The following is a 21830-nucleotide window of genomic DNA, read 5'->3' as shown; positions in this document are numbered from 1 at the left end:
AGAAATAATTTCAAAATGAAAATGAAAACGTTTTCATTTCCATTTTCATATAGAAAATAAAATTATTTTGGAACCAATTCCAAACGCACCCTTAGTTTTTTTTTTTTTTTCTTTTGTTACTATTTCCATTGCCATGTACTTTTAAGCATGTTGGGGTAAGATTTTGTCACTCAATCTTAACTGTACACTGTTAACTCGAATCGACTATACTTGAAGGCCACCAATCAAGGGGATCTCTTAGAAGGATTGAACAACTCATAAAGGATAGAAGACGACCTGAATCCAAGATTAGCTCCAAACGACTTCAGCATCCGAAGTCGACTATGACTACTTGGTAGAGCAGAGGAGTTGACTTCTCCAAGGAATATTTTGAGAATCTTTCGAGACACTTTCCATTTTGGGATTTTAGGAAGCTATTAAATTGCACCAAAGGTGGTTCATATCTCATAAGATACGAAGTCTACAAGGAAAAAAGAATAAAAACACAATCGGGAAAGTCAACTCCATTCAAGAAAGAGAAACTAGTCTTAAATGGAAAATTAGAGCTTGTCGCTACAAAAGGAGGACTTCCCTCAACGTCCAAGACATCTCATGTTCTGCAATATGCTCTAAAGCCACCCTTCTCTTTATCTGTTTCCTCCATTATTGTCTCTCTCAAACTTTTTTAAGTTTCTTTATAATATTTTCTACATGCATAGTGGTGTTGATGGCTGATTTGGTACTAGGCCCGTATAAGGGTCCAGACCCAATAATATGTGTCATGTGACACTGTTGGGCTTGTTTTGTGGACCCACGTCACACTCGGAGAACCCTCGTGGGCCGTGGTTTGGTGGGCCATGGGTAATCAAGTGGACCAATTTATCTCTTAACTTTCGTATTAATTTGAATCCCGCTTAGGGGCTTTCCTAAATTAATCAAGTTAAGAATAAATGGGTGATGGAGTTCTCACCCTTTTTCCCAAAAGCCTTCCTTGCGTGGAAAGCCTAAAACTCTTTGCTAAAGTCTTCTTCTTCGTGTGTCTTTAAAGCCCTAATTGCTCCTTCAGCCCCAAACTTCATCTTTTAAAACCTTCCCTACCGCCAAAAGGTCTTTCTACATCACCTTCTAGCTCAACAGAGACTTCTCTTGTGCTTGACTTCCATCTCAGAGCTACATTGCGTCTGCCTCCGACAGAGTCCACGCGCAAACCTCTAGATCACCTATTGAAGTTACGTCGGATCAATTTATGTCAGGTGCTCCGAATGATGGCTGCTTAGCCAGAAATAACATGAGTCTGACCTGACATGTTTGACGCCATATTCAGACCTCTGAGAATGGAAATGTTCAAAGCATTTAATGTGATCCCATCCGATCAGGTGTGTTTCAGACCTGGGAAATGTTTTAATCATCATATGTCTCAAAGCCTTGTGTTAATCTCCTTCTACTTCGGGCTATTATTCCAATCACATCTCTGCTTTGTCCAATCATTTTTCTCCGTAAGGAATGGCGTGTCCAGTGCTCTATCGGAGCGTTGTCGGATCTGTTACAGTGCAGTTCTCCAGAACCTTCCATTCCATTTTGAGGCATCCTTTTCGTCAAGAAAACTATAGTTCTTTGCTTCAAATGGAAATATGTGCCTCAGTTTCCACTAGATCCTTTCATACATGAACCGCTGCCAAACACTTCTATTTTTCCCATGTTTGGTTTTTTTTATTATGACAACTCCATGAGGCTGGTTGGTGTCTTCCTTTAAATGGAATTATGTGTGCAGACTTCCCTCAAAGCATACGGTATGATTCCTCAGAGCAAGTGTTCAAGATTTCTCCTATTCTTTCCCTTCACATTCACAACAACTAATCAAGCTTGCATAGCTTACTTCCACTTTGCTGAAATGCTTCCAGAGTTTCTCCAAATTTTCTCCATCCACTTCTTGAGTTATTCTCGAGGTTATACTGGTCTTGGTTCGCTCTAAGCCATGATGCTACTCAAGAAGCTCAGCCAAATCTTCATTTGCTCTCCTCTTAGAGCACTAGGAAGTTCTTGAGCCTTTACCAGCATATTCAAATACCTTCGCAGCATGAAGCATATTTCGAGGCTCAAAAAGCATCAAGTCTTCGCTCTCACCAACAACCATTTTGACTTGTTCAACCTCACCCTTTTGGAGTTCAAGCTCAAAAAGCAGCAAGCCTTATCACCACCATAGTGGCCCGGTCTGGGTTTCAGGTCCTGCCCCCAAGGATACACTCTCCATATCCTATCTAGGCCATCAGCTGGTTTACTGATTCGCAAGATCTCTTATCTTAAAAAATCATTCATTAAACTTTTTGAAATAGTTCATTATAATTCCAATAGCTAAAATCAAACTATTGTGTTAAAAATGCTTTTCTTTCACAGACATGCCCTTTCTTTAAAACATTTACAAGGCCAAAACTCTTTTGAATACAGGCTATTGAAGAAAGGGATAAGGAATCCTACCTCTCAAGCACCAAACATGTGGCTAGCGTTGCACTATTCCAGCTTTTAATTCCTTCAAACCTTCAATTCGACTCCTTAGCTAGCATTGATACAAAACAACACTTTAGGATCCAATTCTCACTCCTAAAGCAATTCAATCTCAATTATGCACCTCGATTTCCTTTTAGTGCACCTTAATCCAATTCCAAGTTTCATAAATCATTTTATGTTTCAAATCATCATTCCAAGGGCTTTGATTCAGAAACATGGATTAAAGATGCTAATCCATCTATTTTAGAGCCCCAAATGAAGCTAATTTGGGCTATCTTCTAAAATCGAGGTCAAAACAACATTTTTGGATAAAACAGGGTCAAACCCCGTGTGCACCGGTCGACCGGTGACATAGAGGTTATTCTCCACCCGTCAGCCGGTGGAGAAGGAACCGGTCGACCAGTGGAAGCAGTATAGGATGGCCGACATGGCCGATCCGCAGAAAATCAGAACAAAACCTGCAAATCTGAGTTCAAATCTGAAATATCTAAAGGGGAAACAACCAAATCCAGGGTTACTAAATGAAGTCCAAAGAACCAAGGATGCCTAATTTCTAACATGATTTTACTCAAAATCCATCAAAATCCATTTCGAATCAAAAAATAAGTTTTCTAATAAAAAAATTTGAGAATCAAGAGAGGTTAATCTTACATCAAATCCTTCTCTTAACATTGAAAACTCCTTGAAATTCTTCTTTCGTTCGAAATCTGGTTAATTTGAAACAAAAATGGGAGAGAGAGAAATAGAGAGAGAACGAGAGTGAGATAGAGATAGAGAGAGAGAGAGAGAGTGAAAAATGACAAGAGAGAGAGAGAGTGAGAGTGCATGGGAAGGAAAAAGAAAAAGGAAAAGAAAAGAAAAAGGAAAGAAAATAGGTGCCAAAATATTTAAGAAGACAGTCCAGTAAATGTGTTTACACACACTTCTGGGAGGAAAATATAGATATTGACAATACTTAAGCCCTTAGAAATATTTAAAGTTACATGTCAGAAATATTTAATCAAGAATAATTAGTTAATTAAACCAGATTAGGCACACTAATAAATCTTAATTACCTTAATTAATATCGTTTAATTTCTCGAGATGTTACAAATTTCCTGCCTCTTTTTGGCCATGTCATTGCCAGCTTTAAGTATCAATATTTGTGACGACATGTCGTCGTAAATAATGGACAAACTGGCGCTAAAATTATTGGCGCCAACAGATATTAGCAACGACATGTCGTTTAGAAGTTAAACATAATTAGGAAGGCAATTAAACATTTAGAAATATAATAATCAAAACCAAAGGTGAAATATTAAAGAAATTTCTAAACAAGCCCCACATTTTTTGCTAAAATTAAATTACAAGAAAGTGATGGGAACTTGCACATTTCTGAAAAAATAAGTTTTAAAATTAAGCCTTTGGCATCGTTCAGGGCTTCACCCAAAGGATATATAGTATTGTTCATACATGAACATGTAAATAACGTTACAGACATCAACTACAGTCTAGAAGTCCAAAGTTCAGATTTTTTTCTTTTTTCTCTTCCTTCTTTTTTTTTTTTCCTTTCTCTCCCTTTTCTTCTCTAGGTATTCCTTGGATCGTTTTTCTAGAACATTTTTTTTTAGCGTTGATAAATAATAATATATCTTCATTTTTCATTCTAAAATTGTAATGACTGAGAAAATTTCAGACCTTAAATAATACAATTCATGTATTTTTAAGCCAAGGATTTTCTTAGAAAATATTATGTTATATTGTGAATGGAGGATTTAAGGAATTAATATATGTATTCCTAAATTCTATAGCAAATTTCATGTTAAGTTCATGTTTCGATCAAGTAAATTCGATCGATAAATTCTCGCCGTATTTTAAGGCGGAATAATTTTCAGTACAAGTATAGTTTGAGAATCTTAATTTCAAGAATCTCTAAGTACAGCACGATGTTAGCGGCGTATAAAAAAAACGCACTGGCATTTTAAAAGAAGAAAAAAATCCATAATTGCTAGACAGTTAGGTTAAAGTCACAAGATAAATACCTATAGTAGATGGATACAATATGAGCTCGGGAGTTGACACTGTCAGAAACGTCATTCTTGGGATAGAATGCAGAAAATTAAAATTTAGAATTTGTTCAGTCTAAAATTAATTTCAAGACTTGAAACAGTTTGAAATATTTCGCGAGTAAGAATATAAAATAATATTGAATTATTCAGAAATTGATATTGGACTGTAAGTAGTAGATTAACTTACGTGAGCTAAACTAATTACCTCTAATCAGTATAAATTTAATCTGTTTAGAGGAAATAATTGAGGATAAGATCAGGCACGTAATCTTGCCTTAATCAGATACTTTATATAGTGAAATTTTTAGGGTTCTTGCACTTTCTTTCTCTTATTCTCGCTCATTCTCTCTCTCCTCTCACGTTCTCTCACACAAACCATCAATGGCCAAATACTCAAGTTAAGATTCCGACCTCCATTTTTTACACCGCCGGTGTCAATAGAAAGATCTCGACGAGCTGAGTTCAACGACATGCGACACGACCTCTAACTCCGCCGGAATCAGCCGCAATCGCCGGTGGAAGTTCCGAAATTCCCATTTCTTCCCGTCATGATATCTCCGCCATCCGACCTCCGATTGAGATGATTTCAGTCCCTATGGACTCAGTACAGCGAGACGAAGAAAACCCATCTATTTTCACAGCTCGATTCTGGCCGGAGCACCGCCGTCCGTGGTGGTTGGAATCGCCGCCGCCGCCACCGTCGTTTCTCTCTCTCCAGGCCGTCGTGGATGTCACCGCCCCCACCAATCAACTTAGAAGCCGACGTCCAGTAGATCTCGACCAGCAGCCACCGTCACATCGCAGTTTGGCCGGAAAACGGAGCCACTACCATCGTCCGTGGAGGGAAGAGGTGGTTCCGACGATCTAACCATTGGATCCTTTCATTTAAATCCATTGCAACTTGCAAGTGTTGTTTTGGTGATCTTTACATTTCTACGACATTTATTGTTAGAGTGTTGAGGCCAGCAATTGGTGTTCGCTTTGACTTATTAATTCCGGTTTGCTATTAATTTTTTGCGAAGAATAGGAATAGATAAAATTCTATTTTAGGATCTTAAGTGCTTTATACATATTTAGTAAGAGTGGCTGTCAGATGTGATGCTAATTAGAGTATGAAGGTCTAAATTCTTAGTATTCACAAGTTAGAAGATAAAGCAAACGGTGAAGGAGAAAAGTTATGGAATTTGTATCCAGCAAAACCTTTTCTTTTCTTTGACAATGCATTTTCTTTTATGCGCCTTCAACATTTGATGAGGCTGTATGTTCTGATTATTAAAGAACTTCCTCAACTTTCCTTGTGGTGACTTTTAGGTATGATTTGCATTCAGGAACTAGTGAAGTGATCGGAAATCATGCTGATCTCTCTACATGCATTGGATATTCTGACGCTACCTGTAAGCAAAATTACCATATACTTCTGTTGCCATTTAGTTCTGTTTACAAGTTACATTAGATGTTTGATCCTGTTTCTCTCACCCCCATCACTGGATTGACTTGTTTGAATTAGAGATGTCTGGGCCGGGCACGGCCCTGCACAGTGCAGGGCCGGGCCTGAGGAGAAAATCTCAGGCCCGGTCCAGGCCCGCTAGTCCATAAGGGCCAGGGCCGGGCTTGGGCCCAGGCCCTTCATGGGCCGGCCCTGGCTCTTGTAATTTTTTTTCTAAAATTTAATTAAAAAAAAAGAAAATATATCATATGTCCTCAAAAGATGTGATTTTATTAAATTGAAATAATACAAATAAGTACACATAAATGACTGTCTCGTTAAAAATATTGCCAAGTAAAATTTGTAAGGAGATCGAAACAAAACCTTAACGAAAGAAAAAAAAGTACAGTAAGAATGATTGATTTACTTTATCGTATAATTTAATGTAACATGATTGATTTTATGTGTTGGAACCCTGAACATCAGAAGTTGACATCCATGAAAAATTTGCCTTTTTTCCAGGCCAAGTAATCATTACTGGTTTGCACAAGAAAATATTATCCTGGGACACACGTATGGAGAAGGATCTTTTGTGCTTGGTGAATCTAGGATCAGAGGTGGATTCTATGTCAATTTCGGGATTTGATATAATGCTAGCAGTCGGAACATCAGTATATATGTACGACTTGCGTAATTTAAGTAGATCAGTCCAATCAAAAAAATCTGATATGGATCTTCGGATAAAATGTGTCAGCTCAGTTCCTTATTCTAAAGGTATATAATAACAATTTCTTTGCGTGTTGTATAACATGTAACCATTGCTGAGGCTGCAAAGAAAGTGTTCTGATTAGAACCGTCAATGTCAGTATTCATTGATTATATATAAATTTGAACTCACTTTACCTAACTAACTAAAATTGACCACTTCCAATTCCTGTATGCATATAGAGAGTTGCATGTTTTGAGCTTATTTTATGCCGAGGGTTTAAGATTTTCAAGAAAACTAGGTAATGAGGAATAAGAGTGGACTTTGGGGAAAATAAATTAGTTTGATTAGGATTGATTTTTATTTGATTTCCCCTTAATTGTGTGTGATTTTATGGATTTAATTAGTTTCTGGTTTTGGTTTTGGTTTTGCAATTGGCCTATAAATTGACTACACTTTTATGGACAATGCAGACTATGGTGATTTGAATATTGAAAGAATTCTCAGCTGTTTCTCCCTCTTTTGACTTCCCCTTATTCGTCTCTCTATCTCAATTGCTTTTCTAAATCCCTAATCCCTCTTCTATCTCTCTCCTTTCCCCTAAATTCCCCCCTCTTTTCTCTTCTCTACTTTCTTTCTCCCCCTAATTCTGCATCACTAGGTTTCTGCATTTTCTTTTATGCTACAACGGCATTTAACTTTTAGTAATATATGCAAGGTGTTTGAAGTAAAACTTGTGTCTTTGCACTTGCAGGATTTGCAGCTGGCTCAGTAGATGGACGCGTAGCATTGGAGATGTCTTTTTCGGCCAATTCTGATGACATTACGTCAAATTTTAGGTTATTGCCGACTTAAGCTTTGACCGCCTTTGCTTTTTGGTTAGAGAAAGGCCTTGTTTAAGTTGTTCAAAGTCTGAAAAATATTTGGTCTGTCATTGTCCCTAATTCCTTTATTCTATCTTTTCTAATGAAATCCTTTTATTTTGTGTTGTATTACAGTTATACATTCCGATGTCATCCAAAGTCAGCTAATAAAAGACTTCATCTCGTGTCGGTGAATGACATTGTATTCAACCCACTGTACGTGTAATCTTATAAGGAGTTTTACCAGAACTATTATGAAAATTTACATTGATTTTATGTTTTTTTATAGCATTGGCAGTGCTTTTTTTACTGGTGATAACAACGGTTATGTGAGCGCATGGAATGCTCAGAGCAGGAAAAGGCTATTTGAGGTATGGCTCGTTGCATTAAACTACTTGTAGATGTTATTTCTTCAAGTGAATGCTTTTTATGTTTCCTCAGGAAGTATTTTTAGTAGAGACATTCGTCTGAGTTCTGAAATAAGGATTAATTCGGATTGCATAGTATGTTTCAGTATCATTCCCTTTAGAAGGCTTAAAGTCGACAACATTTGTAGACGACAGTGAGGGGCTAAAATCCAAATAATGTTTTGTTTAAACTATGCTAAATTATTAACATACGTCGGCTCTATTAGCCTTTTACTTCTACGTGCTTAATGAGTAGGTCATTTTGGTCTCACAAAATAGCTGATTCTCCGTTGTCATATTTCATGATGTGAGCATCCAAGTGTTCTATGATTATCTACATTTGTGAACCTATTCTGGTTTAATATCATTGCTGCCATATTTCTGAAATGGGATGATGTTTTTTTTTCTTAACATATTTCAAAAATGTATGATTATCTACAGGTGTGAAGCCTCGTTCTTTTTACATCACTCTCTTGTGCGTTTGAGATGTTGGATATGTATTCTGAGGATTGAATGATGAATGCTCTCTCTCTCTCTCTCTCTAGTTCATGAATGGTCTCTTTAGTGGCCATTAACTTTTCATTGTTTCAGTTGCCTAGATACCCAAATAGCGTGGCTTCTTTATCAATGAACCACAAGGGACAACTTCTTGCTGTCGCATCAAGCTATACATACCAAGAGGCTAATGAAATGTTAGTGACTCTTGTATTATTTTGTCTTCTATCTTAGAAGTTTCTCCGTTTACCTATAAACATCACACGTTAAGTACAAAAGGGTGATATTCTGTCTGGTTTGATTTATTATTGAAACAGAGAAGAGCCACCTCAAATATTCATTAAAGACATTGGCAATTGCAGCATCAGATCAGTTTCTTCTGGAAGTTCAAGCAGCCACTAACCATTCGCTGAAAGAAAGAGACTTGAGGTAGAAACTGAGTTAGAAACTTAGAGCAGCTGAAGAAACGACGCGTGGTTGGCAGGCTAGTGTCTTGGGAAGTTGCATCCCATTGTAAAATTTTGTGGCGATTTATCTAATAACATTTTATGTTAATTGGCTTCATGGGTTATGTGATGATATATTCTTAATTTAGGAGATGTTTAGTTGGAGGATTCAAATCATGATTTGAATCATGGTTTATGGTTCGTTACAGTGTTTTCTCTCATAAAAAATACACGTAAATCGAAAATAATCATAATCACATGATTTTAATCCATGAATCAAATATTTCCTTAAAGTTTTCGTTTGTGTTACTAAATTGGTCGTTATAACATTATGAGACAAGGTTTTCCTTTCATCACGCTAATATCATGTATCATGAAATAAAAAAAGAAAAAGAAAAAGAAAACAATGCTATGTTTGAGATTGACCAGCTCTTCATTTTTGCGTTTTTTTTCCTCTTTGGGTGAGAAGAAACTTGCTCAAGTGTTATTTTATACTATCTTACCAGATCATTGACTTAATGGACCCCAAAAATAAATTCAAAAGAGGAAAAATAGCATATTAATATTTGTTCTTTTTTAGAAGAGTAAGGTTTCTTATTGATGGTAAGGTTGTATATAATAACTGAAAATCGAATGGCAAACGACGGCACGGACCAAAATTGACAGAAAAAATCAATGGAAGCTAGTGGTTGACGCTGTCGGTTGGTGAAACTGAACCGCATAATCTCCAGCGATTTGGTCTTTTGATTATGCTAATTTTCAATTAGTCGGTTAATTGAAAACTGACCTAGTTTTTCTTTAATGAATTTCAATGGAAGAAAATTATAGAATTTATAGTGTATGAGTTTAAATTTTTACCTTTTACTCTTGATAAATACCCTTTTGTTAGTATAATTATTTGACTAAAAAGGCCATGAATTAAGAGTAAAAATAAAAATCGTGACTCATGGACTTTTAAAGAGTATTTGTCAAGATTACCCATTTGATGAGTGCAAATATGCTAGTAGGCCCATGTTAATCCTATGCTGTTGGGCCCAATAGACGATACACATTGATAAACGACCTGCATCCACTAAAAGTAAAACCACCAAAGGGAAATGGGTCGACCAATATAAAATCTCACGACGACGAGACCGCCATAACTGCCAACATATCTCTGTCTCTCCACACTTTTCTTCTTTGACGTCAACAACTTCAAGGCCACAATGACTTCTGCAAGCTGGATGATCATCGTTCAAGTGATTGTTATTGTGACATCGACCATGTCCTGTGTACTCATTGTAACCCTAGAAGCTCCATCGGCGTCTCCATCCACCCACTTGCCCTTTCGGGCCTCTTCGATGCAGTCGCCATTGCCGACCCCCTTCTCCGTTGTCGTCGCTATTGCTGTCTCCCCTTTCGTCCTCTCCACTACCGTTTCCATCACTGTCGGCATAGCCGCACTCGACGAAGCTTTATTCCAACTCAAGAGGCTGGATCCTAGTAAGGGTGGCAATTCGTATTAGTAGGTCGTATTCGTGTCAACTCGTTTGTTAATCGTGTCAGAAAACATCAACCCAAACACGACTCATTTATTAATCGTGTTAATCGTGTCAACCCGTATAACCCATTTAAATTAATATATTGAAGAAATAACTAATATAATAATGACTTATTTAACACGGTCAAGACAGATTTACCATGTTTATTGGTCAATTTATTTTTTTCTTTAATAAAGAATAAATAAAATTTACCTACAAATATTAAAATTTACATTATTTGTATTTAATATGTCATACAAACATTCATGTTATATCACATATCATTAGATTACAGATGACACATATAGTTAATCGTGTCAATTCGTGTTAGGAGGTCAACTCTAACCGAACTCATTTATTAATCATGTTTATCGTGTCAACTCGATTATAATCCAAATCCATTTATAGTAAACCCAAACCCGCTAACTTCGTAAGGGTTTCGAGTCGTGTCATCGTGTTGCTTCATGAATTGCCAGCCCTAGATCCTAGCCATGATACTCAGGTGTATTTCGCTGGTCGCCGAATAAAAATCATGACCCATATACTTTCAAGGGGTATTTATCAAGATTACCCATTTGATGGGAGCAAATATGCTATTGGGCTCATACTAATCCTATATTGCTGGGCCCAACAGACGATACACATTAATAAACGACCCACATCGCCTGAAAGTAAAACCATCAAAGGGAAACGGGTCGACCAATATAAAATATGTTAACAACAATGAGACTGCCATATAAGGCTGTACATGGGTTGGGTTGGTGCGGGGTATGTGTCACGTGAACTATCGGTCAGATAATAAGTGAAGCTCCAACTTAAGTATAAATATATATACATATGGAGAATGGTTAAATTGAGGCCCCACAGTTTGGATAAGAAACTGCTTAATGATTATGACAAACAGAGTAGAAGTGAGGATGGTCCATAATCAATGGGGAAGCTATTAGAACAAAAATAGAGAGCTCCTATAAGTATGAACAATAAGACTGATCTTTCTCCACTCATACTCCAAGAGAAGGGCGGAGTACCCAGAAGAAAAATAGAAAAAGTCTAATCGAGGTGAGAAGGATCCCCCAAAGTATTAGAACAAGTATATATAAATAAGTTATAGTTACTACTATGGCTAATAATAACGATTTGGATAATGGGAACCTATTAAGAAAATGTTAAGATGATAGATTCTTGAGCCATTTCCTATGTCAAATCACGATCCAGGTAAAGGAATGCATGAATTAAGAATATAGAGCAAGTAAGTTAAGATCATGGATTAGTAAGAAGAGACCTCATAAAAGTAAGGTCAATAATCTTAGTAAGATCCTCGGGGAAGAAATGCCAATGGAGGATGCTCTTCATGTGAAGAGTAGCGAAAAACATTACAAAACCTGAAAATTTCCGTATTACAGACATCACAAGCGAATGGCCTGGGAGGTATTTAATATTTATAAAACAAATAAAACACAAGCGAATGGCCCAATATGATGTATTTTAAAATAAATTTTATAAACAAGTAAATAAATTAATGAACAAGTAAATAAATAAATAAACAAATAAATATAGATATTCAGTTCCAGCACAACAGCCAGAACCTCACATCTTTTTTCTCAAAGTATATATAACTGAAAATTTCCGTATTACAGACATCAGCATGTAATTTATCCTCTGATAAATTACTTGGACAAGCCTGAGCACCACCTTAATGGCCCAGTCCGATTTTCGAGTCCTGCCCCCAAAGATATACTCTCCATAGCCTATCTAGGCCATCAGCTGGTTTACCAATTCGCAAGATCTTTTATCTTAAGAAATCATTCATTAAACTTTCTGAAATAGTTCATTATAATTCCAATAGATAAAATCAAGCAATTGTCTTAAAAATACTTTTCTTTCACAAGCGTGCCCTTTCTTTAAAACATTTGCAAGGAGAAAACTCTTTTGAAAATAGGCTATTGAAGAAAGGGATAAGGAATCCTACCTCTCAAGCACCAAACCTGTGGCTAGCGTTGCACTATTCCGGCTTTTTGTTTCCTTCAAGCCTTCAATTCAACTCTTCAGCTAGCATTGATACAAAACAACACTTTAGGATCCAATTCTCATTCCTAAAGTAATTCAATCTCAATTATGCACATCGATTTCCTTTTAGTGCGCCTTAATCCAATTCCAAGTTTCATAAATCATTTTATGTTTCAAATCATCATTCCAAGGGTTTTGATTAATTTGAGTTCTCTTCAAAAATTGAGGTCAAAACAACATTTTTAGATAAAACAGGGTCAAACTCCGTGTACACTGGTCGACCGGTGACATAGAGGTTATTCTCCACCGGTCAGCCGGTAGAGAAGGAACCGGTCGACCGGTGGAAGCAGTACAGGATGGCCGACGTGGCCGATCGAAGAAAATAAGAATAAAACCTGCAAATCTGAGTTCAAATATGAAATATCTCAAGGGGAAACAACCAAATCCATGTTCTAGTTACTAAATCAAGTCCAAAGAACCAAAGATCCCTAATTTATAACATGATTTTACTCAAAATCCATCAAAATCTATTTTGAACCAAAAATAGGTTTTCTAATAAAAAAATTTGAGATTCAAGAGAGGTTTCTTAGAAATCTTACCTCAAATCCTTCTCTTGACGTTGAAAACTCCTTGAAATTCTTCTTTGGTTTGAAATCCGGTTAATTTGAGATAAAAACCGAAGAGAGAGAGAGAGAGTGAGAGAGAGATAGAGTGAAAAATGACAAGAGAGAGAGTGTGTCAGAGTGCACGGGAAGGAAAAAGAAAAAGGAAGAAAAAGAAAAAGGAAAAGAAAAGAAAAAGGAAAGAAAAACAGGTGCCAAAATATTTAAGAAGACAGTCTAGTAAATCTGTCTACACACACTTCTGGGAGGAAAATATAGATATTGACAATATTTAAAGCCCGTAGAAATATTTAAATTTACACGTCAGAAATATTTAATAAATAATTGTTAGTTAGTTACTTTTAGGACTGCAACTTGTCCACGTGTTAGATAATTATTTTATGATTCCTTAAATGTGTTCACGTGTTCTTTATGTTTCCTTCAATATGTTCACGTGTCCTGTATGCGTCCATTTTATTTGTTTTGTTTAAATGAGTTGGTCCTAGTCTTTAGGAAGTAGTTAGTTTGTTCTAGACGTGTTGCAATTTATGGCTTAATTCTCGGCCACTATGTTAGTTGTTCAATTTTTCTTTTTTTATATAATGTAAGCTTGATGCATCATGAATGATGAGTATTCCCAGTTTACATTCCCGTATATCTTCCTCTATTTTTCTTACTTTTGTTTAAAGAATTCCTTCTTTTGCTGCATACCCTTATCCTTCTTCAGTACCAAACAATTCTTCAATCCTTTGTTTTTCATCTTTAAAACTAACAATTGGTATCAGAGCTCTCTTCGTAAGGGATCTGTGTGTGAGTTTGATGCATCATGGAAGCTGAAACCAGGTTCTCACCAATTGCTCCGCTTGTGTTTGATGGAGAAAACTACCAGATTTGGGCAGTACGCATGGAGACATACTTGGTTGCTTTGGATCTTTGGGCAGCAGTGGAAGAAGACTATGAAATTCTTGCACTTCCAAAGAATCCAACCATGGCGCAGATCAAAGCGCAGAAGGAGAAGAAGACAAAGAAGTCAAAGGCCAAAGCATGCTTGTTTGCTGCGATGTCATCAATAATTTTCATGAGAATAATGTCCCTTAAGACAGCTAAGTCTATATGGGATTATCTCAAGGAAGAATATGCAGGAGATGAAAGGATAAGAGGAATGCAGGGATTGAATTTGATAAGGGAATTCGAGTTGCAAAAGATGAAGGAATCTGAAACAATTAAAGAGTATTTAGATAGACTTCTCAGAATTGCAAACAAAGTGAGGCTGCTCGGGTCTGAATTAAGTGATTCAAGGATTGTAGAGAAGATCCTTGTCACAGTGCCTGAGAGGTATGAAGCGACAGTTACAACCTTGGAAAATACCAAGGATCTGTCAAAGATTCCCTTAGCGGAATTACTTAATTCCCTGTAGGCTCAAGAGTATATGAGGCTTATGAGGGAAGATGTCAACACTGAAGGAGCCTTACCTGCAAAACATCATGGAGCTGATAAAAACAAGAAGAAAAAGAAGAAAGGCCAAGAGAAAAATTCGGTTTCTCCTGCTTCGAGTAGCAACAAAAGCAAAATGGAAGTTTCAAAGGTAAATACCCTCCTTGCCATCACTGTAAGAAGAAAGGTCACCCTCCATTCAAATGTTGGAGGAGGCCTGACGCTAAATGTTCCAAATGCAATCAGATCGGACATGAGGTAGTGATATGCAAGAATAAAAACCAGGTGCAGGAAGCAGATGCTCAAGTTGCAGACCAAGAGGATGAAGATCAACTTTTTGTGGCATCTTGCTTTGCAAGTAGTAGTTCGACTGAAAGTTGGTTAATTGACAGCGGCTGTATCAACCACATGACCAATGACAAGGAACTCTTCAGAGATTTAAAGCCAACTAACATTACTAAAGTCAGAATCGGCAATGGTGATTACATCTCTGTCAAATGGAAAGGGACACTCGCCATAACCAGCACTGCAGGCACAAAGAGAATTTCTGATGTTCTCTACGTACCAGAAATTGACCAAAATTTGTTGAGTGTAGGTCAATTGATTGAAAAAGGCTTTAAAGTGATCTTTGAAGATAGTTTCTGTCACATTCTTGATGTCATGGGTCAGGAAATTCTCCAAGTGAGAATGAAGGGCAACAGTTTTTCTTTTGATCCTATCAAAGAAGAACTTGCTGCATTTTCCACCGAAGCCAGCAACACTGAGATATGGCATAAGAGACTTGGTCTGTGACGACCCTGCTCAGCGGCCATCACTGTAGCTGAATTTTAACTTGTACTTACTGAAATTTTCTTAGAATTTGCGAAACATTTTTTTTTTTTAAAAGTCTTATAGTAACATATACTATGAATTGCTTTCTTGATCGAAACATTCAAACCTTAATATATATATGATTCTCAAAACATGTAGATACATTTATATGTATATACCTACTTACTAATAGGTAAATCCTGCTTCCTAATAGTCATAATCCACAAAACCATTTAACATATAGTTTCAGAATAATAATTAGCAAAACTATTTATAACATAAAACTAATTGCGAAAATATTTGCGAGTGGTATCGATTTCCCGATCTCCACATCGTTTGTCCACTCGCCGTCAGTCCATCAGACATTATATGCCGGTTGCTTACCTACAGTATAAACATTCTATAATGAGCTTTCGCTCCGCAAGTAGGAACTATCTCTTGTAAAAATAACTGTAAGTTCACATGAATAAATATGCATGAGCTGATTATACTTAATTATGATGTCTTATCATAGTCTTATTATCTTATCTTATCTTTCTTACTGATGGGCCCGAGTGCTCGTACCACTTGCGCACAATCATCAGGACTTGAGGGTTTGCAAGATCCCTCATGATACCGTGATTATAACTGAACTGAATGCCTCCCTCTCAGAGGACATTATTATATATTTTTTTCTTATCCCTTGGGAGCCTGAGTCACCTCCCTCTCAGAGGCTGGTACGACACTTTACTGATATTATTCTTATAAGTTTCTCTTGACTTATTAAGGTGTATGCAATATGACATAGCATAGCATACTATAACATGGAATGTACTCAAACACATATAATTCATGTGCACTGCTTAAGTGTATGCAGTATGATCTAGCATAGCATACATAACATTAAATTAACTCAAACACATATAATTTAGGTGCGCTGCTTATGTGTATGCAGCATGACATAGCATCGCATACAATACTTAAACCATAAACATGCAAATATAACATGTGTAACTTTTTTTTTAAAATCTATTCATACTGTAGCGAGATTCCTACTTACCTGATTTACAGAGCTGGAAATCACTTTTCACCAAACAGCTTAGTTTCTTACTTGCTTACTTCTGAAAATGAACACCCATTAAGAGTGTGAGATTAACTGTCGTTTACTATTCTATTTTAGCAATTTGTGAAGGAAAATCTAACCTTTTCCTTAAGGCATGTATTCCTCTCATTTGCTAAAGGATAATAAGGATCAAATTATTAAATCCTCAAAATCTTATTTTCCTTAATTGCCATTAACATCTATTTGCCTAGATTGAAAATCAATTACCCAATCTAGTAATTTATCCTCCATAATCTACCTCATTGGACTTGTTATGCCATTAAGGCCCAATTCCGCCTTGAACTTATTCACGGCGTTCTAACTCTTACGCCGTTGAAATTTAAACTCAAACGGAGTCTCTTGAATGAATGCGAGCGTTGGACCCACATCCAATCTTCGGAATCCTAAGGTCCTATCGTATTGGGCTTGTTGGCCCGTTGGGATGATTTGCTCGATAAACCATTAAATTCTTTAAAAGAAAGCATTTTTCTTGAAGAATTTCTTTACGAATACTTTTGTTAAAATGAGGTTTAATACCATAGTATTTTGTTGAAATCACACCTCGGGTTCTTTGATAATTTTTTGTTAAAAACCAACACTGTGTCAGTTTCATTTTGTTGAACCGTGCAGTTTCTGAAATATGCATTTTACTACATCTTAGAGTCAGATTTCAAAATTTTGTTCTGCACGACAATTCTTCGTCTCATTGAGATCTAAAATTGTTACTTTTGGTGAAAGTTGAAATTTAGCCTCTAAAGGCCTTGTTTGGCTGAAAACAGTGGCTACTATTTTTTTTTTTTTTTTGCTGTAGGAATGCTATAGTAATGCTGTAGTAATTTTTTGAAACTGTGTTGGACAGCGTGTCCATTTTTTATAAAATGGCTTCAAACTTGCTTTTAGAGTTAAAATTGGGTTTTGTTATAGTCACTAAAAATGTTCAAAACATCGAGAACTACAAGTTCAAGCTTAAAAATACTGAAAAATCTTGCTCTAGGTCCTCATTTTCGCGTTTAAAGTAACCGGAAAATTTTTCCTCCAACCTAAAATAAGCAACTTAAACCAAGTATAAACATACCGCATATTGCTAATCAAACTAACCTCAAAACTCACAAAACCAACATAAAACTCACACACCCTTATTACAACTCATCTCCTCAAGAATCACAAATTACATCCATAAATTCAAGCTTAAAGTTGGCTAGAAAATAATGGAGTGGAGTTTGAGAACTTACCCTTGAAGAACTCTCTCTCTTGAAAACCCTTGAACTCCTCTAAGATTTGTTAATGGCTTGGAACTAGAAGAGTATAAGGAAATTTGAGAGGAATGTTTCTACATTTCAAACTTTACTAACACATGAGAAATAGAGGATTTAGAGTTTATACCCTTGGAGAAATGCTTGACTAGACTCCTCCTAGAATCCTTTGATCTCCTTCTTCTTTCTCTATTGCTTGCTAGTGGTTTAAGGTTAGGAGAATGAGAGAAAATTTTTGAGAGAGTATGGGTGTAATGTGTGTGGCCGGTTTTGGGGTGGAGAGAAAATGAGAGGAGTAAAAAATGAGGCCTAGCTTATGATGGTTCCTTTTATAGACAAGTTGGTGATCATTTATTTAACCCCAATTCACTTCATTAGATCAACCAAATTTTTGGTTCAAATTCCCTAAGTCATGGCCGGTTCTAGGTGGAGAAAAGAATGAGTAAATATGCCATGATTTTCCCTTCAACTACTACTATCACATCACCTTATCATGAAATCCTCTAGCACACTCAACTAACCAAGTTTTACTCTAATTTCGCTATGCATGGCCGGCCAAGTGGAGAGAGAAAGAGAAAAATATAACCTACCCCCTTGTACTTTTGGCCACTCACTCAAGTTTCCCCTTAAAACTGATCAAAATTATACTGGCTGTAATTTTCTCATGTATATATATACTGGATGCTAATTCGTATTGTGCTTGGAGATTCTTGAAATTAAGATTCTCAAACTGTATCTGTATTGGAAATTCTTCCGCCTTAAAGTACGGCGAGAATTTAATCGATCAAATTTACTTGATCATAAAACATGTACTTAACATGAAATCTGCTACAGAATTTAGGAATACAATTGTTAATTCCGTAAATCCTTCAGTCATAAAAATATAACATAATATATTATTTTCAGGAAAAATCCTTGACCTAAATACATAAATTACATTATTTAACTTCCGGGATTTTCTTGGTCATTACATGGTCATTGTCACTTGCAAAGGATGCAGCTCATGGAGAAAAAGGAGCTCAAAGTTAGCTTACCAACCTTTCGAGATCACTTACCGAATTGTCATGCTTGTCAATACAGTAAACAAAAACGAAGAGCATTCCCAGTCAACTTGGAGAGCCACTCACAAGTTGCAGCTAGTCCACACAGATGTATCCGGTCCTCAAAGAACCCTATCATTAGCAGGTAGTCGGTATTACATTGCTTTCATTGATGATTTTACAAGATTTTGCTGGATTTTTTCCCTAAAATTCAAGTCAGAAGTGGCTGGAGTGTTTTGGAAGTTCAAGAAAATGGTGGAAACCCAAAGTGGCTGCAAAATTCAAGCTCTAAGGTCAGATAATGGAAAAGAATACACCTCAGAAGAATTTAATTTGTTTTACGAGGAAGCGGGCATAGAACACCAGCTTACTGCTCCTTACACGCCACAACAAAATGGAGTTAGTGAAAGGAGAAACAGATACATAATGGAGATGACCAGATGTATGCTTCATGACAAGGAGTTGCCAAAGAATTTTTGGGCTGAGGTGGCTAGTACTGGGGTTTTCTTGCAGAACAGATGGCCTACCAAGGCATTGAAGGATAAAACTCCATTCGAGGCATGGTATGGCTATAAACCTTCACTCAATTTCCTTAGAGTGTTCGGTTGTATGTGTTTCTCTCACGTTCCACATGTCAAGCGTGATAAACTTGACAAGAAGTCAAAACCAGGCATCTTCGTCGGTTACAGTTCTTCCTCTAAGGCCTACAAGGTGTATCAACCTCAAACAGGGAAGATAATTGTCAGTAGAGACGTGTTCTTCAATGAAGATGAGAAGTGGAACTGGGAACAGACAAAAGAGACATCCACGAGCAAGCAGAAATTAAGTCTTTCCTTCCAAACAACAGAAGAGCAAGCATCAGAATAATGGCAAGAAGAATTGGAAGATGATCCACCAATCCGTGGAATAAGACCGCTCTATGATATCTATCAGAGATGCAATGTGGCCATTTGTGAACCTGCGGGTTACGAAGAAGCCATTAAAGACCAAAAATGGAAGAAGGCAATGGAGGAGGAGTTGTCAATGATAAAAAAGAACAAGACTTGGGAGCTAGTTGATAGACTGAAGGATAGAAAAGTTATTGGAGTGAAATGGGTGTTTAGAACCAAGCTCAATGCAGATGGATCCATCAACAAACACAAAGTCAGGCTTGTTGTTAAGGGCTATGCTCAAGTTTGTGGAGTTGATTACTTGGATACATTTGCCCCTGTTGCTAGATTAGACATTATTCGGCTGGTGCTAGCTGTAGCAGCCCAAAATGGGTGGAAAGTGTTTCAACTAGATGTAAAATCTGCATTCTTGAATGGTATTTTACAGGAGGAGATCTATGTTGAACAGCCCGAGGGATTTGTGGAACAAGGTGAAGAGGAGAAGGTCTACTTGCTAAGAATGCTCTATATGTCAAGCCTAGGATTCGAAAAAAGCATGGTATATCAAGATAGATAAGCATATGTCAAGCCTAGGATTCGAAAAAAGCATGTCAGAGGCTACTCTTTATGTGAAACGTAAAGGAGATGATCGCTTATAGTCTCTCTTTATGTTGATGATCTCTTAATCACAGGTGGCAATGGCAAGCTTGTTGAAGAGTTCAAAAGGGAAATGATGCAGATCTTTGAAATGACAGACCTTGGACTAATGACATACTTTCTGGGAATGGAGATTAAGCAGTTGGAAGATGAAGTTTTCATCTGTCAAAAAGAGTATGCCAAGGAAATTCTCAAGAAGTTTCATATGGAGGATTGCAAGGCAATGGCTACTCCAATGAATCAAAAGGATAGCTTGAGCAAAGAGGATGGGACTGACAAAGTTGAAGAAAGCTATTTCAGAAGCATGGTTGGATGTCTAATGTACCTAACTGCAACCAGGCCAGATATCCTTTTTGCTGTAAGCATTCTCTCTCGTTTCATGCATTGTGCTAGTGAAGTGCATCTTAAAGCAACAAAAAGAGTTAATAGGTACATCAAAGGAACTATTGACTTTGGTGTAAAGTTCAAGAAGTGTCAAAACTTCAAGTTGTTGGGATTTTCTGACAGTGATTGGGGTGGATCCGTGGATGACATGAAAAGTACATCTAAGTACTATTTCAGTCTAGGATCAAGAGTTTTCTCATGGTGTTCCAAGAAACAAGATATTGTAGCACAGTCTACTACAGAGGCCGAATTTGTTGCTGCTACAACAGCAGTGAATCAAGCATTGTGGCTGAGGAAGTTGTTATGTGATTTACACTTGAAGCAACTGAATGAGATAGAGGTATTTGTGGACAATTAGGCAGCAATTGCAATCTCCCACAATCCAGTTTTCATGGAAAAACTAAACATTTCAAGATCAAATTTTTCTTTTTAAGAGAAATGCAGAAGGAAGGAGAAGTGAGCCTCATTTATTGTAGATCTGAAAATCAGCTCGCAGACATTTTTACAAAGCCTTTGCCAGCAAACAAGTTCGAGCTTCTTAGGCAGAGACTTGGAGTTTGCAGCTCCTAATGCATGGAGGAGTGTTAGTTAGCTACTTTTAGGACTGCAACTTGTCCACGTGTTAGATAATTGTTTTATGCTTCTTTAAATGTGCCCACGTGTTCTTTATGTTTCCTTCAATATGTCCACGTGTCCGGTATGCTTCCATTTTATTTGTTTTGTTTAAATGAGTTGGTCCTAGTCTTTAGGAAGTAGTTAGTTTGTTCTAGACGTGTTGCAATTTATGGCTTGATTCTCGGCCACTATGTTAGTTGTTCAGTTTTTCTTTTTTTATATAATGTAAGCTTGATGCATCATGAATGATGAGTATTCCCAATTTGCATTCCCGTATATCTTCCTTTATTTTTCTTACTTTTGTTTAAAGAATTCCTTTTTTTACTGCACACCCGTATCCTTCTTCAGTACCAAACAATTCTTCAATCCTCTGTTTTTCATCTTTAAAACTAACAATAATAATTAATTAATTAAACCAGGTCAGACACACTAATAAATCTTAATTACCTTAATTAATCTCATTTAATTTCTCGCGGTGTTACAAATTTCCGGCCTCTTTTTGGCCATGTCATTGCCAGCTGTAAGTATCAATATTTGCAATGACATGTCGTCGCAAATAATGGACAAACTGGTGCTAAAATTGTTGGTGCCAACAGATATTAGCAACGACATGTCGTCGCTAATAATTTGTCAAATTTTAGCGACGATATGTCGTCACAAATAGGGAAATTTTGTGCAATGAC

The 21830-nt window shown here is 36.8% G+C and overlaps 3 protein-coding genes across 3 annotated transcripts; all 3 read left to right on the top strand.

The window, feature by feature from the left end:
• The first annotated feature begins 5127 nt into the window (after window positions 1–5127).
• LOC21405795 (mitotic checkpoint protein BUB3.3) lies at window positions 5128–9035 on the top strand. The gene is made up of 9 exons (XM_024169948.1): window positions 5128–5382; window positions 5485–5504; window positions 5844–5926; window positions 6481–6732; window positions 7419–7491; window positions 7663–7743; window positions 7817–7898; window positions 8526–8626; window positions 8747–9035. Exons 1-9 carry the CDS (start codon window positions 5128–5130, stop codon window positions 8829–8831), a joined length of 1032 nt encoding a protein of 343 aa, XP_024025716.1. The 3' UTR covers window positions 8832–9035.
• Window positions 9036–13830: 4795 nt separating this feature from the next.
• On the top strand, window positions 13831–14421 carry LOC112092836. Its single transcript, XM_024169946.1, has one exon. The coding sequence runs from the start codon at window positions 13831–13833 to the stop codon at window positions 14419–14421; it is 591 nt and encodes a 196-aa protein (XP_024025714.1).
• A 5206-nt stretch (window positions 14422–19627) lies between these two features.
• Window positions 19628–20890, top strand: LOC112092835 (uncharacterized mitochondrial protein AtMg00810-like). The gene is made up of 2 exons (XM_024169945.1): window positions 19628–19982; window positions 20184–20890. Exons 1-2 carry the CDS (start codon window positions 19628–19630, stop codon window positions 20888–20890), a joined length of 1062 nt encoding a protein of 353 aa, XP_024025713.1.
• The last annotated feature ends 940 nt before the right edge of the window (window positions 20891–21830 follow it).

Source organism: Morus notabilis, unplaced genomic scaffold, assembly GCF_000414095.1.
Source record: "Morus notabilis unplaced genomic scaffold, ASM41409v2 Scaffold277, whole genome shotgun sequence".
Lineage (NCBI taxonomy): Eukaryota > Viridiplantae > Streptophyta > Magnoliopsida > Rosales > Moraceae > Morus > Morus notabilis.
The sequence above is the reverse complement of the archived record's forward strand: the minus strand, read 5'-3'. Positions and strand labels throughout refer to the sequence as shown.

Excerpts from the sequence above, each read along its gene's own strand:
- LOC112092836 (XM_024169946.1), top strand. The coding sequence starts at position 13,831 with ATGGAAGCTGAAACCAGGTTCTCACCAATTGCTCCGCTTGTGTTTGAT.
- LOC21405795 (XM_024169948.1), top strand. The coding sequence starts at position 5,128 with ATGGACTCAGTACAGCGAGACGAAGAAAACCCATCTATTTTCACAGCT. Across the intron at positions 7,744-7,816 it reads GACATTGTATTCAACCCACT|CATTGGCAGTGCTTTTTTTA; the intron begins GTACGTGTAATC and ends GTTTTTTTATAG. Across the intron at positions 7,899-8,525 it reads GCAGGAAAAGGCTATTTGAG|TTGCCTAGATACCCAAATAG; the intron begins GTATGGCTCGTT and ends TCATTGTTTCAG.
- LOC112092835 (XM_024169945.1), top strand. The coding sequence starts at position 19,628 with ATGGAGGAGGAGTTGTCAATGATAAAAAAGAACAAGACTTGGGAGCTA. Across the intron at positions 19,983-20,183 it reads CGAGGGATTTGTGGAACAAG|GTGGCAATGGCAAGCTTGTT; the intron begins GTGAAGAGGAGA and ends TCTTAATCACAG.